Source organism: Lotus japonicus, chromosome 5 (assembly GCF_012489685.1).
Source record: "Lotus japonicus ecotype B-129 chromosome 5, LjGifu_v1.2".
Classification (NCBI taxonomy): Eukaryota; Viridiplantae; Streptophyta; class Magnoliopsida; order Fabales; family Fabaceae; genus Lotus; species Lotus japonicus.
The window spans coordinates 17,202,526-17,220,256 of NC_080045.1; the positions used below are offsets into that span (position 1 = coordinate 17,202,526).

At 36.7% G+C, this 17,731-nt stretch overlaps 1 protein-coding gene and 1 pseudogene across 1 annotated transcript; both read right to left on the minus strand.

Annotated features, from left to right (window-relative positions):
- Window positions 1-1,058: 1,058 nt before the first annotated feature.
- Window positions 1,059-11,813, minus strand: LOC130716971 (uncharacterized). Its single transcript, XM_057567043.1, has 3 exons — window positions 10,884-11,813; window positions 2,110-2,278; window positions 1,059-1,681 (listed from the first exon to the last, which is right to left on the minus strand). Exons 1-3 carry the CDS (start codon window positions 11,658-11,660, stop codon window positions 1,224-1,226), a joined length of 1,404 nt encoding a protein of 467 aa, XP_057423026.1. The 5' UTR covers window positions 11,661-11,813; the 3' UTR covers window positions 1,059-1,223.
- A 752-nt stretch (window positions 11,814-12,565) lies between these two features.
- Window positions 12,566-15,434, minus strand: LOC130721283 (uncharacterized; annotated as a pseudogene).
- Window positions 15,435-17,731: the final 2,297 nt, after the last annotated feature.

The following is a 17,731-nucleotide window of genomic DNA, read 5'->3' on the forward strand; positions in this document are numbered from 1 at the left end:
TCTTGGTTGAGCAGTTGCATACATGGGATATCTGCAAGTTTGGAAACTCGTTCGAAAACCTCGGTGAAGTTAAAATCATGGTGGACAAAAGCAGATTAAAGCTAAGGAAAGTTGTTATTGTCCACCATAATTTTAATTTTACCATAATTTTTGAATGAGTTTTCAAACATGCACTAGAATTACATTTACCTATAGGGGTTCAGATAGAATGTTTTGGTACCATTACAGGAAGGTGATTTGGGCATGGGAAGAACAATGCCAAGGAAATATTGCTGCCATGTAACTTTTTGTTAATCTTAAATGTGTTTGTTTTCCCATAAATCAAAAGCATGAATTAGTCACAAGATAAAAAAAAAAGTTGGCTTCAGGGTAATGATCATAATGTTTACTATACGCGCGGGTAACTGAAAAATCTGCTGGTATGCAAGTAAGAAAAACGACTTGTTCATTTTTCATGATAACTAAATTGAAGTATTAATATTGACAAACAACCGACCAGATTGAGCTGTTTGTGATTTAGATCAATATAAATTAGCAAAAAACAAAGTTTTTCACACTCCTCCTGAGTGCTTTGCTGCCCTCTCCATTGACCAATAAATAATGACTTAGTGTAATGGGATGTCATGATAAATAGTAATAAGTTTTAAATTTTGTACTTTAGTGGTCAACAAGGAGATGGTAGTACAACCATATCTTAGTAAAAGTTGGATTACTGGCATATAATTGAAGAAAACATGATTTATTTATCAAGACCATCAACCATTTATTTATTTTTCACTTTCGTTCAACTTCTGCATTTCGTCTGCAATTGGATTATCTAAAAATGATAGTAACTTATCAAACAATGCTAAGATGCTCAGTGCATATCAAACACCAATCACATCCTCACATCTGTGTAAGGGGACAAAAATCAAATATAGATGTACAAAAAACAGAGTGAAATCAACTGTAATAAAATGATGAACGTATATAATTGTGAAGTGATGTGTTGTGTGTGTGTGTGTGTAGCATTATAATAGCTTACTTCAGTCTTCAGTCATACTTGTTGAGTTTGAGACTGAAATAAATCAGTAAACCATTCATTTCTTGAGGCCATCTGAGAGGAGATGAAAGAATCTGAGTTTTTGGAAAGGGTACAACAAACTGAGATTGAAGAGGCAACAAGTTTATGAATTGATCAGTAAAATTATCACCACATGCTCTTAAATACACTATCAATCGACTTATTGATTTTCACTGTTACAACCCTCCACTAGTATTCTCTTCATATCATCCACTAGTCCTTGAATCTGCTCCCTTGAATGAAGGGGTGATGGATATATACAAGCACAATCCAACTTCCCATTCCGTACAGTGTCGAATATGGCTACGGATGGGCCAACACCGTGTGTGGAAGCACAACCCACATAGTCTTCCAGTCCAAGCTCTTCATGCACTTTGGAGGAATCATCGATGACAGCGTCTTCAAATACAGAGATCAAGGCAGTTCTGAGGGATGACGACGGTGTCAAACCAGGATTCTCAATGGCCTTGCACATGAGGAAGTTCAGGTCATTCATGTCTGAGAAGTGCTTGTTGCTGTTCATAGCATCTACATAGGCTGTATAGCTTCTCTTCGCCAAATCCCATAAGGGTTCTCCACAAACATCATGAGTGTTCAATATGGCGGAATGGTAAAATCCTGAATCAAACAACAACATGCAAGGGAAGAATGTTGAAATTTACATAGCATCATTAAAAGGTAACATATTCCATCATATGCTTGATCAGATCATGAATAATCGGAATATGGAAAACTTTTACATGTCCCCCTCCTTAGTGGCGTCCTCTCATAATTGATCAATAAGTGATTGCAGAGTGTGATAAATGTCATGACTGATAAATGAGTTTTACGATTCGCATTTTAGTAAATTGTCAAAGAGAGGACAGCATAACCCTCTAAATTAGCAGGCATGAGAGAGCTCCCCTAGGAAAATTCTAATGAACCATGCATTGGAGGTATCCATCCAAGTTCAATTATTTCACTTATTTGTATGAAAATTGCATTCTAAACCAGTGATGCATTAGAAAGAACAAAGTGGAGTAAAGACTGATAGAAACTAAGCTTACCAGATTGGTTGCTGCGAAGAACGGGATCAAGAATTGAGCGGCAATCAATGAGTGTTACCACAGCGTACTTTTCCCTTTGATATTCAGGAAGGTCTTTAGAGGTCCATGCAGCAATCATTCCAGCTGCTGCAAGTGCCGCACAAAGTTTAATCCCTCTTGATTTGCATCCCTACATGATTATGTGCATAATTAATTTAATAACATTAGATTATAAGACGCCAGATCACAGACATAGGAAAAAGGTGGGGAAAGAATAGGAGGCCATATCGAGCAAACTTCATAAGTCGTAACAGTTAGATTACAAGATATCTGATTCATAACAAACAGATCAAGGATTTTGAAGAAACTTTTATTAGGCAAACTTTCTTGTGTTGATTTTTTATAACTTACTATTTTATTCATGCATGAACTTTCATTACAAATACCTAAAGAGTAAAAGGTTTATAGCATTGCAGCTGCTTTCTACCAAAAGAAAAAAATTGTAGCTGAAATGTTATAGAGAGAAGAGAATGACCAAAGAGTCATACAAGACCCAAATATCATCTTCCCTACCACAGCCTTAATTAGCTAGATAATCTGCAATAACATTTCCCTCCCTTAAGAAAAAATAGATGCGAAAATGTTCTGGTTTAGAAAAAAATATCTATTCTGAAGATGTTATAAGTTCTGCATGCAAGGTTCAGAAATACCAAAAATTACTGATAGGATCAAGCCTCCTATCACTAAGGTCTATCATAGAAGGCCTAAGGAATAAGTAGTAGATAACTTTCTTAGAGTAATAGTTGTGCCAGCTAAGCTTTAGTATATTTCTGCAATATTTGCTATTTCTATTTTGTAACTAATTGATGAGGTCAGCTAGTGAATTGGCCTTAGTATTAATACATAGGAAACATGGGTAAAGGGGGTATCGGGACAGTAGTGGAAATTGGGAGAGTTTTCTGGTGCTCTCGAATTCACCAGAACTGTATCATCCTCTTCCCCAAATTTCTGATTCTGTATTCACTGGATTTCACCTCAATTTCAGAGGGAGATCCTTTTAATCAATTCAAATACAATTCATATATTTCTTGATCTTAAGCGTGGTGGGAGTCTTGTAATCAAACAGTGAGTTGGGAGGAATTTAAGGTAGCAATTATAGAGCGATTTCAATCAACTGAGGCTCATAGCCCATTCGCAGCGTTGCTGGCGTTGAAACAAGAGGGTACAGCGGAAGAGTTTGTGACTCAATTTGAGAAATTTGCAGGTATGTTGAAAGGTGTGGGAGAGGATCATTTGATGGATGTGTTTCTGAATGGTTTGAAGGAAGAGGTCAGGGCTGAGGTGAAGTTGTATGAACCGGGCAACCTGTCTACATTGATGAAGAAAACCTTGATGATTGATCAAAAAAATCAAGCGGTAATGAAGGTTGGTAGTAACACATGGAACAAGGGCAGTAGTTCTTTTAAGAGCTCCTCATTTTCCAGAACAGTTTCAGTGGATACAGGACAAAAGAGTGGATCGAAAGGAGGACAAACTACTACACCTTCAGTGGGTTCGAGCAGTAGCAGCAATCAGGAGAAAACAGTTAGCAAGGGAAGGCCAGGGGGATTTAGGAGGCTATCTGAAACTGAAATGCAGGAGAAACTCAGGAAGGGTGAATGTTTTAGGTGCGATGAAAAGTATGGACCAAATCATATTTGCAAAAATAAACAACTTAGAGTAATGTTGTTGGAAGAGGAGGCTGGGGAAAAAGAAGAGAATGAGGAGGAACTTGTACAGGAGATAGAGGCAGACATTATGGACTTCAAACAGTTATCTCTGAAGAGTATTGCTGGGTTTACTTCCAAGAGGTCTCTTAAGGTGTGGGGCACTATCAATGGGCAGCAAGTAGTGGTATTAATAGATTGTGGAGCTACTCATAATTTTATAGCTCATGAGTTGGTGGAAAAGTTACACTTGGCAGTGCAAAACACTCCTAGTTATCTTGTGGAAGTGGGAGATGGACATAAGGTGAGAAGTCAAGGGATGAGTAAAGGAGTTTCAGTACTGATACAAGGGGTGACAATCCAACAAGATTTTTATTTGTTTGGACTGGGTGGTGTAGAAGTTGTGTTGGGGTTGGAATGGCTGGCTAGTTTGGGCGAAATCCGGGCTAATTTTGAGAAATTAACTCTGAAGTTTAATATGGGAGACCAACAAGTGATGATTAAGGGGGAACCAGAGTTGATCAGGGCACACAGCTAGCTCAAGGAGAAGGCTTTGTTGTAGACTGTAGAATGCTACAAGGAGAAGTGGACACACAGCTAGCTCAACCTGTGGAACTTACACAGGTGTTGGAAGAATTTCAGGAGTTGTTTGAACCCCCAACTGCCATACCTCCGAACAGGAGACACGATCATGCTATACACTTGAAGGAAGGTGCAGATATTCCCCATTTGAGACCTTATAGATACCCACATTATCAAAAGACTGAGATTGAGAAGATGGTGGCAGAAATGATGGCTGCAGGGATCATAAGACCTAGTGTCAGTCCATTCTCTAGTCCAGTGATTCTTGTCAAGAAAAAAGATGGGAGTTGGAGGTTTTGCGTCGATTACCGAGCCTTAAATAAGGTCACTGTCCCCAATAAATTTCCTATACCGGTTATAGATGAACTCTTAGATGAGTTAGGGGCTGCGACTATATTTTCTAAGCTGGATTTGCGGTCAGGTTATCATCAAATTCGGATGAGGGAAGAAGATGTGGAAAAGACAGCTTTTAGGACGCACGAAGGGCATTACGAATTTGTTGTTATGCCATTTGGCCTTACCAATGCCCCTTCCACATTTCAGGCATTAATGAATGAGGTTTTGAAGCCTTGTTTAAGAAAGTTTGCATTAGTCTTCTTTGATGATATTCTGGTGTTTAGTTTGACTATGCACGATCATCAACAACATTTATCCGCTGTCTTGAGATTATTGGAACAACATAATTTGAAAATAAATGGGAAGAAGTGTACCTTTGGGCAAACCAAGCTTGAGTACTTGGGACATTTAATATCAGCCGGAGAAGTGGCAGCTGACCCAAGGAAATTGGAAGCCATGTGGTTGTGGCCTCAACCAAAAGACATTAAGAGTTTAAGGGGGTTTCTTGGCTTAACGGGCTATTACAGGAGGTTCGTGCAGGGTTATGGATTAATTGCTAGACCTCTTAATCAGCTTCTGAAGAAGGATTCCTTTTTATGGGGAGATGAGGCACAATCGGCTTTTGAAAAGTTGAAGCATGCCATGACTATTCTGCCTACACTTGCTGTTCCAGATTTTGCTAAAACTTTTATTCTAGAGACTGATGCTTCAGGGACTGGTCTAGGTGCTGTCCTATTACAGGAGGGGAGACCATTGGCGTATTGGAGTGCTTCTTTGTCAGACAGAAATCAGAGGAAATCTGTGTACGAGCGAGAACTTATGGCAGTGGTCAAGGCTGTTAAAAAATGGAGACATTACCTCCTTGGTAACCATTTTATCATTAGAACAGACCAGAAAAGTCTTAAGTTTTTAACTGATCAAAGACTTTGGGCAGAGGAACAGTTCAAGTGGATATCTAAGTTGTTTGGATATGACTTTGAGGTACAATACAAACCTGGAAAGGATAATACAGCTGCCGACGCTATGTCCCGAAGGAGCTCATATGCTTCTATCTCTATGGTTCAACTACCTGATTTGGAGGATTGGTTAGAGGAAGCTCAACAAGATGGTTTTGTCAGATAGATCATGCAAGATTTGATAGCTGATCCTTCTTCCCATGCTGGGTATGAATTGAAGGCACAACGACTATATTACAAGGACAGGTTGGTGCTACCACAAAATTCAGCTCGAATTCCTATCATTTTAAAGGAATTTCACTCTTCTGCATTAGGTGGGCATGCTGGATATTTTAGGACCTTCAAACGCATATCTAATATAGTCTATTGGGTTGGAATGAGGGCTGCTATCAAAGATTTCGTGGCTGCTTGTGAAATCTGTCAAAGAAACAAGCATTCCACCTTATCTGCTGCGGGGTTATTGCAACCCCTGCCTGTTCCTTCAACTATTTGGTCTGATATCTCTTTGGATTTTATTGGGGGACTCCCTAAATCTAAGGGCAAGGATACTATCCTAGTAGTGGTGGACAGGTTCACAAAATACGCCCACTTCTTAGCCCTCAGTCACCCTTATACAGCAAGTGAGGTGGCTGCCTTGTTTATACAAGAAATTGTGCGTTTACATGGGTTTCCCCGGACCATTGTTTCTGACAGAGATCCTTTATTCCTCAGTAATTTGTGGAAGGCTCTTTTCAAAGCTGCTGGCACACAATTGAATTATAGTAGTGCTTACCACCCACAGTCCGATGGACAAACGGAAGTTGTTAATAGATGTCTGGAGGCGTATTTGAGATGTTTGAGTGGCACAAGACCAAAACAGTGGCTTTCGTGTCTGGCATGGGCAGAGTTCTGGTTCAACACTAATTACAATGCTTCTAGTCATATGACTCCGTTCAAAGCTTTGTATGGGTTGGACCCTCCTACTTTACTAGGGGATGCTGTGATTCCTTCTCGCATGGAGGAGGTCAGTCAATTGGTGGCACAAAGGGATGAATTGCTGACTGATCTACGGGAAAATCTACTAAAGTCTCAGGATTTCATGAGGAAACATGCTAACAAGCATCGTAGAGAAGTGGTTTTTGCAGAAAATGACTGGGTATTCCTCAAATTACAACCTTATCGTCTCAAATCATTGGCTAAGAAGGTGAATGAAAAGCTTAGCCCACGATTTTATGGACCTTTCAAGGTGTTAGCCAGGGTGGGGGAAGTAGCTTATAGGTTGGATTTACCCCCTACCAGCAAGGTTCATCCTGTTTTTCATGTGTCTCTACTTAAAAAAGTTGTGGGACCTCAATGTCAGCCACAACCATTACCTGAGATGTTATCTGCAGAACAGGAGCTACTGGTTTGGCCTGACAAATTACTAGAACTCAGGGACTCTAGTGCTGGAGGAATCGAAGTGTTGGTCCAATGGAAGAATTTACCTACTTGTGAGAACAGTTGGGAATCAGTTCAGCGCATGCAGAAAGCTTTTCCTTCTTACCACCTTGAGGACAAGGTGAAGCTTTTGGCGCCGGGTATTGATAGGATCAAGCCTCCTATCACTAAGGTCTATCATAGAAGGCCTAAGGAATAAGTAGTAGATAACTTTCTTAGAGTAATAGTTGTGCCAGCTAAGCTTTAGTATATTTCTGCAATATTTGCTATTTCTATTTTGTAACTAATTGATGAGGTCAGCTAGTGAATTGGCCTTAGTATTAATACATAGGAAACATGGGTAAAGGGGGTATCGGGACAGTAGTGGAAATTGGGAGAGTTTTCTGGTGCTCTCGAATTCACCAGAACTGTATCATCCTCTTCCCCAAATTTCTGATTCTGTATTCACTGGATTTCACCTCAATTTCAGAGGGAGATCCTGTTAATCAATTCAAATACAATTCATATATTTCTTGATCTTATCAATTACATTCAGCATTTCAAAAAAAAAATTACATTAGGGTAATTGTATATTCCATGTTCCTTCAGGAATATATATTTGGTATAAAATCTAGAAACTAAATTCTAGAACAAATTGTTCGGAATGTAATTTTTCATCCGAAAATTCTAGAAGAATAATATGAAATTAAATTAAAGCATTTCAGAAATTAATTTTCGAAAAGCATGGCTTCAAAATTCCAGTAGATCAACATGGTGTGGATAGTAACGGGGTGAAAGGGTCATTTGTTTAATAAGCAATGCAAACATGTAAGAATTATTTCATGTTAATCAAACCTTTCACTAATAATAATCATAATTTAAGAACTAATAAATAAGAGAATTTACAAGTTCATTATATGAATAATTCAATTCCCAGAAGAATAACGATAAGGATATACTTAGTTTAGGAAAAGGAAGAAGCAGAAGTAAATTTGGACCGATCCCATGTGTGTCCCCATCCCCCATCCTCGATCATTCTCCGGACAATGACTACCAAGAGTCCAAACAAAGTTACCCATATATTATATAAACAGGGGCGTATCTAGGTAGGGGCTGGCAGGGGTCATCGCCCCCCCCCCCCAAGAATTTTGAAATGTTCACCGACTATAGGTATTTTTATATAGAAGATGTTATAACATTTTGTGATCCTCATCAAGTTAAAGTTCTTGACATGAAAACTCCTTATTTTATGAGTAATGGTCGTAATAAGAAACAAGATAGAGATATGGAACATCACTATAGAATATATGTATTTTATTCTGCAATTGATTTGCAACTATATAAATTAAATGAAAGATTTAATGTAGAGACAGTGAAACTTCTCATACTTAGTTCAGCTTTAGATCCTAAGGAAAATATTAAATCATTTGGTAATGAGAAAATTTGTAAGCTTGTTGAGAAGTTTTATGCAGATGATTTTTCTGAGCTAGAAAAGAGAAATTTGTCGTTCCAACTAAGACATTATCATTTAGATGTTTCCCGAGATCCTAATTTAGGCAATTTTTCCGAGTATTAGCAGAAGTTAGTTGAAACTGGAAAAACAACAATATTTTCACTTCTTGATAAATTGCTACGTCTTGTTTTGACATTCCCTATTTCCACAACATCTACAAAGAGAAATATCGAAAGAGAATTTGCAACAAAATTGCAGATTATCTTCTTATAAATTTATTAGTTGTATATATCGAAAGAGAATTTGCTGAAATATTTTATGTTGATACAATAATAGGTAAATTTAGTACTATGAAAGAAGAAATAGTTGTATTTAAATAATCTTTTATAATTTAAAGTTTATATAATATTCAACGAAGATTTTTTTAGTCTTATATTTCGCCCCGCAACAAGGAAATCCTGGATACGCCCTGACATAACATGATCCGTCACTCCTATCGTCTCAGTTCTATTAAATATAATTATTGAATAACAGACCCACCAAGGGTAGTTGTGGAAACAACTTTTTGTTATTATTGGTTTAAATAATGGCACAGGTCAATAATACACTATCCAAAAATGTACTACGAGTAATATTAATTACTAGTACTATGTTGTAGGTAGAGGACCATACTCTATGAGTAGGAAGCACGTGAAGATCACCAACGCACTGATCAATCAATTTACAAGTTATTAAAATACGGTAAGGTAGCTACTCTCTCAATCTCTACTTATAAGACATTACTTATAAGACATTCTTAAGGCAATTACAGAGATTACAAAGATTAGAAAAATATGTAATGACGTTAATTAATTATATTGGTTTTAGAAAAATATATGCAATCTTTCATATTTACCCATAATTAGGTATTGGATAATATTAAAGAGAATTGATTATTAATGGTAATCAAAATATTAGAATTATAAAAGTTCAATAAATGAAGGGGTGTATATATAAAATGATAAGAAAATACTTCTAAAATTTACTCGGGAGTCTTATAAAAAGTGACAACAATTATGTCTTTAAAGAATCTTATAATCAGTCCATAAAAAAAAAGAATCTTATCTTATAATATCATAAATAGAAAGAGTATTCATATCAGACTCTTTTTTTATACATCGGAAATGAGTTCATATCAGACTCTAGACAGTAGATTTTTTTTAGTTGTTAATAAAGTAATATTTTAATTAAAATATCTTAATTTTAATTAAAATATTCATATCATCCAATTGAATTTCGCCAAATCAGAAAATATCTTATTCTTTTAATTAAAATTAAAGTCAAATGTAATTATCTCTCCTATGTGGCATGCTTTGATTGGATGACTGTGTAAAACTATTTTACACTGTCAGTGCATATCCATTAAACTCATATAAAAATAAAAATCCAATGTCACAAAATAGCATTATTTTTATAAATATTATATTATTTATTAAAATATAATCAACATAAAACTAAAAATTGAAAATGTAAGCCAATATGATTTAAATTGTCCAATATGTTTGAAACATGATAATAGAGTAGCAAGTTCTTTTTTAAAATATAAAATATAGTTAAAAATAAATAAACATTTAAAAACATTTGAAACTTCTGGTTTGTAATTTAATGAGAAAAAAAATGATGCATCGAAAGTGTAAAGTTTTTTACACCGTCAATCAATCAGATTTTAAGGATGTACCACGTCTATTAATGAAATTAAATAAAAACAGATTTTCTCATATCCTTAAAATCTGATTGGTTGACTGTGTAAAAGAACTTTATACCATCAGTGCATAAAAATTACACTCTTTATTTATAGAGAATTAAATTAGAACTTAATTAGTATAGATAGACAATGTAAACAATTTTACATAAATGTTCAATCATAACTTTTTTTAACTTACATTTTTATCTTTTATAAGAATAAATTTAATTATAATCGACAAATGACAAGATAGTGAAGTCTAACTTAATATTTATATTTATATACAATTTATTTAAACATTTAGTGTCGAATTAGTAAAAGAAAGAAACATGCTAGTCGTGTTCTAAGCACTATGATAATACAAATACAATAAATATTAAATGAACACAGTGCATAATAGAAAATAGTCAATCAAAAAACTGCACATAATCCATCATGAAAGTGAAACTCAAGAAGTATTAAAATAATAATAAAAATATCAAAATTTGTGTTTTAGCTGTTTTAATATTATTATGATTTTATGATAGTAACATTACTTATTTATTTATTCATTAAGATTATTCTTTATTAGTATTAGTATTATCCAATAATAATCATTCTATATCAGGTGCCAGAAAAGAGTGTTGTGTTAAGTGAGTACTCACAGCTAGTAGGCTCTTAGTTTCCTCCGCATTCAATTGCATCCTCACCATCCTCGAACACCGAGCCGAATCAGCATCCACGAAGCTCAAATTCGCGAACCTCAGCGCGTTCAGCGAGTACCCAAGCATGTCAATCCCACGCGCCCAGAACGGCTTGTTCCTCTTCCCCTCCGGAATCAGATCCTCAATCGGCAAATTCACCCCCTCTTCCTCCCTCATTTCTCCGCCACCGTCACCGCCGCCACCCACCAGCCGTAGCAGCTCCTTCAGCACCGCCACCGCCGCCGCACGATCACACGCCGACGTGTGTAATCTCAGAAACACCGCGAACCGGTTACTACTGATCGCGTACGAGGTGGCGTACATGACGTCGGTGTCGCCGGCGCTGGGATCGCGCCACGTGTCATCGTTCATCTCGTGCTCGAGCAGCGCGTGGAAGGGGTCGTGACCGTCGGATTTGCGCCGGAGAATCTCGGCCGTTGATTGGTGATCGAACGGTTGGATTTGGACGCGGGGGGTGGAGGGGGTAACGAAGTGGAAAGTGTTGGTGGAGGTGTCGAGGTGGATCTTGGAGCGGAGGATAGGGTGGGAATTTTGGAGTTTGTGGAGGGCATTTTGGAGAAGAGGGATTTGTGGGGGTTTTGAGAGGAGGAGGCTCAGGACGGTGATACCGGTGCCGCTGGGAATGGCCTTGCACCAGCTGAACTCGGTGCCGCCGACGGGTCGGGTCACGGTGGTTTCGGGTGGTGGTGGTGGCGGGTCGAGACCGTCTTGGGCCATGTTTGGCTGAGTGAGGAGATAGAGAGTGTGTGTGAGTGTGATGATGAAATTGAAGAGTTGCAAGTAAGGACGAAAGACATTATAACGATAAGGGACAAACAAACGTGGAAAATTTGCTTTCTGCTGGATAGGGCCGAAATTGTATTTACGTTTCTGATATTGGTTTTTTTCTTTTTGAAGAAGGTTTATATGTTTACACTAACATTCATGATAATACAAATTTTTTAATCACGATATACATTTTAAGTGGAAATAAGGGAAGAGAAGATGAGAAGATAATGATGGCAATAAAAAAAAAATGAGAAGGTAAAAGATAGGTAGGTGTTCGCAGTCTGAATTGATTTAATTTTGAAAGAAAAATTCATGCTATCTATCATTTTGGTTTTTCCATTTTATCATTCAGTTGTTCTTTTCTTTTCTTAAATTTGAATCAATTTAATCTAAAATTTATCAATTTGGATTGGGGATTGGATTAGACTTTCAAAGATGTTGTAATTATGAAAATCAATGAAGAAATATAAATTAATTTGAATTAGATAACTTCATATTACAAGTCAAAATGATGAGAGTTTAAAATAAAAAAGTAAAAGACAATCATCAAAAGTCTTAAACAAATTACTACATTCACCATTATTGACTAAGTACCACTAAAATAAGAAGAAAAATAGGTAGTTATTTTCTTACCCGAGTGACTGAACTTGATTTAATCTTGCTGAGTAAATGACATATTTTTCAAATATATGTTTATTTTAATGCATATTTTTCGGTTTTCAATTCTTGACTTTCAATTTTTAGTTTTTTTTTATCGTTTTTATTGAGTTGGATTGATTATGAAAACAGTGCCAAAAATAGCATGGATCTAAAACTCAGTGCAAGTGGAAGTCTAAGGAAATGTGCATCAATAAACTCAAAAAAAAAAAATCCAAAACCAATAATATGACTAATCAAGTCACTTAAGAAACCAGCGGAGCATAGGAAATGTGCCTTCCCAAAAGTTTAATCGTAGTTTATTGTTCCATGTGACCATGTTTGGACCATGAATATTGGACTTACTAGTATGTTTTGAATCAGATTCCCTAATTGTCTCATTTTAAAAACAGAGGAGGTCTAACACGTATATAAATTGAGACTCTCTAGCCTACAAGTTCAAGCACAAGACAATTCATTTTCTCATGGTCACATAGGCTAATAAGACACACACACACACACACTTGACAATACTATAAAGACTGCTCAAAGTACTATGGTTGAAATCAGGATGGTTTAGAAGAGCCTCTTCTGATGTCATCAGTATTTTCTGACCAACAAGCCAATGCTTTAAGAAGATCTACAAAAACTGATCCATCTAATGTCAACTGCACTTTGTCTTTCTTCAGTAGAAGGTTCATTATTGTATCACATGCCAAGAAGATGGAACTGCTATCCTCAACCGTATAACCATTGGACCCAATTAAATTACTGAGGCAATCTAAAACAGCCTTAAGTTCTCCACAAGAAGCCAGAGCATTACACCCTTCAACCTTCATAGTAATTTGACACAACATAGGTAGCAGAAAGCACACAGAGTAGAAAGGCCTTTGTTCATCTTCGCCTTCAACAGAAAGCATATACCGTAAAAGATCTTGAACCTTCTCCTTGCATGCAAGTGGCGCTTCTGCAAGATAGCTCCCAATAATTCTTACCGAAGCAAGTAAATCACTGCCTTTCTTTCGCCCATGTTCTTTTGCATCTTCTAAATACTCTAGTATAACATAAACCGTCTCATTAAGTTGTTGAATCAGCTTTGTGAATGTGCCTTCATCAAGGAGGTTCGCATCATTTTCACCAACATTTGATATTAGTTTTATTATCTTCTCAACCAAAGAGTAGGCAACCACCACGTTTTTACGCTTTAAAGAATATGCCTCAGCAGTAGATGAAGTATCTTGAGGTGCTTCATATTTTAAATATGCCAGCTCATTCAGAAGAACAGCGATTTCAACCCTTGACTGCTCCAAGACAAGCAACAGGCACATGTCTGCCGAAGTTGGATCTTGGGCGTCATTTGTGCTAACTTGGCGAATCAACCAATCTTCTCCATACATGGAAATCATAGACCGGCTAAAATGAGAACCTGAAGCCTTTCAGCAGGGGCAACACGATTCTGCAAAATTGCCATGACACCAACACGGATATTATGTGACCAGCTATCTTGAGGAAGTAATTGGAGTGCATCACGAAGTTGTGAAGAATATTTTGAAGAAAGAATGGCATTAAGTAGGTGGAGAGCTTCGAATTTCAAGGAATTGTGCAAGACAGCAAACTGCCTTGCAATTACTGCCACAATAACTGAGAGCTCAGCTAAGTAATTATTCTGGATTGTGTCCAAGGATATCCTTCTTAGAATCAATTGCAAAAGCTTAACAGATATTTCCACCAGATGTGAACCATCTTGCAGAGAAGGCATCTGAGAAGCTAGTATCTTGATGCCTTTAGATTCATAAAATCTCATGAGTCCATTTTCTGAAGCAGTTGAAACCAAGTATAAAAACTCAAAGCATTCTTCAAGAACAGACGAGCCAGAATGCGTGGACATTACTTCCAATATTAGTGGGATCTTGACAACCATGTCTTCTGAGGAAGCAATCTCCGGAACACGACAAAAGGTAGAAAGAACTGTAACCGCTAGGCTCAAATATGCATCACGATTATTGCCTCCACCACTTGATATGGTTCCTCTTCCCATGCCAGTTCTGAGAAGCCGATCAAGAAAGATAGGGCCAACAGCATCGGAAACCCTGCAGAGTGAGGAGTGATCATCAGCTTTGCAGAACTTGGTGACCAGAAGAAGCCCAGCAAGACGTTGTTCGTCTCGCTCTCCTTTCAGCAATTTCAAGCACTCCTCAAGATTCGGACTCTGTTCTCGATTTGGTTCCATTGAAAGTCTTACGCCAGCACTGCAGAGAATTAAACAGAACATTCAGCTTCAGCACAAGGCTTTAGGTTTTCAAAACTTCCTTGAATATCAAAAATTCATTAGGCATTTTCACAAACAACTTATGAGCACAACTATTAAACAAGTAAAACAACATGGGGAACACCTTCCTACACCCTATCAACCTCTCCAAATATAATCAGACTGTTTAAACTATCAAATGCCCACTTTTTATACAACTTGCCTTGTAAAAAAAACGCGGAAGGTCTATATGCACCATTGTAAAATGAATTCCTAACCATGAAAAAAGAAACCCCTCTTCAGTAACATGATAATCTTCATCCTCACTATCACTATAGTTTTCATTAATCTCAGCATCATACTCTTCATCCTCACTAAAATTCCTAACACCGTGCATGGCAAAATAAACCCCTCTTCAGTAACATCATAATTCAACTGAGTTCTCTTATTTTCTATATTGTTTTGGACTAAGACAGGAATATTTTTCCAAAGACTTGCCAAAAGAATAAAAAAGTGTTAATTGTTATAACAAGGAACATTAAAAAACCAATGTAAACAAGTAGAGCTTAATAATAGGCTATATGGCACATTTTGACAAGCTGTTAACAGATATGTTGTTGAAACTCTTGGAGTTGTAGATTAAACACTAATAAGAGAAACAAGATTTAAGAGAATTTTAAAACTCATCACTGTATCCTTGAAAGGATTAGGGTAGTCACCGGAAGCTTCAATCTCAGAAATTAACTGGAAGCTTCACTGTAGCAGCAATCTTCATCGCGACCTTCATAGCAATACTGAAAAAATCGCGTCTAAGTTGCCAATGCTAAATCGCTTCTTTTGTAGGTAGTGAAGTCACATATTATTAATAAAATATGAACCAGAAAAACTAGCAATACTAAAAAAACCCAACAAATTAAATTACTCTTTTTTTTTTTTGACAAAAAATTACTCTTAAGCGATTGAGGACGATTTGAAAACATCATAATTTAACAATAAGATAAGATCTAATGGTGATTACACAATATCAAATTCTCAACGGGGTAAAATCAAGCTTCCAATGTAATTCTTGGAATCAAAACTAATGGTATCGCAATCAATGTTGGTACGTTCTAATCTATTATCTCTCAGATTATAGAGAACTGTTTGGGATTCATCAGCATCTAAGGACACCAACAAGAGATCGTCATTCTCAGACATGCACAATGGAATACATGGTCTTTCAAGAATATCTTCGCAACCAATAATGTTCCACAATTGTGTCCAAGATTTATGTACTCCAAACTCCTTCATTTACCAAACTGGAAATTGCCCATCCCTGTAATTTTGAGAAAGACAAAGGCAACCCCTTAAAACCCTAAGAATCGGCACAATATGAAGACGGTGAAGACAAGAAGGCGGCAATGATAACTCTGTATTCTTTTCACTTGCCAAATCAAGCGAAACAATTGTGAGTCGATGTTGGTTGGTGTTTAGATTACTGCAATTTTTCGCATAGACGTGGCGTCGTAGAATTGCTATCCAATTAAGAGTACCGTTCACATAAACTCCATCTCCTTGTAGTAAGAAATGAGGAGAAAAATCTTGAACTCTTCTCCAACATGTATCACCCATGTTGTAAACTTGCACTGCGTTCACGGCTAGTGACATCTGCACTGCCATTACCTTGTAGGTATCACTCGAACAATCATAGCCAAACCCAAATTTTTCATAGTGTCGGTTGGGAAAATATAAAGGTGGTGAGTTTTGAGACAACCTCGTCGCTGGGTTCCATATATGAACCCCGTAGCAGTATCTTTTATTTACATAGTAATATTCAAAATCAAATCTACTAAAAAAGATCAAGCCGTTGCAGGTTCCGATGCATTGGTACCGGCTCACACCGTTGTCATAAATATAACTTTGGCGTTCTGAACTGGACGAAGGACCTTCCAATAATGAACTTAGAGAGCATGATGTGGCGCGTATTAAACCAGAACTTTCATCAATGGAAAAACTTAACAGGAAGCGAATGTGGGCGAAATCTGCGCTTTTAGCCGAGGATCGGTGAAGGTGCAGGTTCACGAATTAGGGATCGGAGAAGAGTGACTTCCATGATTTTGACCCGCACTTGAATCGTATAAGAGATTTTACCGAAAGTCGTGACAAGATGTCCACAATGAGTTCCTCAGGGAGATGCTGCATGTTGGGGTTACGCTTACTGATTCAGAGATAGGTTACGTTGGAGATACAATAAACACTGCGAAGTCTATGATGTATAGTTTTTTGCTATGTGAAATGCCTTAAATTCTAATGATTTTATCAATTGTGAGCAAATCTTATTTGTTATTATTTACTGATTTTATCAATTGTATGCAATTTTTTTTTGTCTTAACCAAAGTATCCCAAAGCCGATAGCTGTGAGACTAATATCTCGCCCCACGGTCAGCACACTAAGCGGTAGGGGATTAACCAATGAGTTTTTTCTATTCGCAAGAGTTGGGATTCGAACCCCCAACCACTTGCTTAGAGCATCTTCAATGGTAATATCTAATGTTAAATACATACTCATATGAGTATCTATTACCATTGGAGTACATATTCAATTCCAACATAGCAAAGATGAGTATGTGAGAATAGATACTCCACACTAGACTTGAAAGGTGAGCTTGTATTTATTACAAGCACTTACAATTAATTAAAATGTAGATAAATAATAAAATATACAAATGTGATGTTGATGGTGGGATCCACTATAGAAACTTTTAAGAGTTGTTGGGTTGGAGTAAAAAGTTAGTAAAATAGGGTAGATGATGTGGCATTATGGAAAATTGAAAAAATGATGTGTAGATATTTTAGTGAGTATGATGGATGTAGATGCTCTTAAAGGATGAAGTGCTGAACCACTACACCAACGCACTTGGTTATACAAATTTTATTTGTTATTTAATGATTTTTTTTAAATTGTTATTTAATGATTTGAAATCACGAATTTCTCTTTCATCTCCTTAAGATAAATATAATCTTGATTAGTTAATTTTCAAATATGTCAAAAAAGTTAATTTTTTCAAAAAAAATCTTGATTAATTATAATTTTTTTAAAATTTATATTTCAATAAAATAAGGATGAATCTTTTTTCAATCAGCTAAAGAATATCCA

Bases quoted from the DNA above. Each gene is read 5' to 3' on its own strand.
- LOC130716971 (XM_057567043.1), bottom strand. From the start codon at position 11,660: ATGGCCCAAGACGGTCTCGACCCGCCACCACCACCACCCGAAACCACC. The intron at 2,279-10,883 runs GTGAGTACTCAC...ATAATCATGTAG, and splicing joins AAACTAAGAGCCTACTAGCT to GGATGCAAATCAAGAGGGAT. The intron at 1,682-2,109 runs GTAAGCTTAGTT...TGTTTGATTCAG, and splicing joins TCTTCGCAGCAACCAATCTG to GATTTTACCATTCCGCCATA.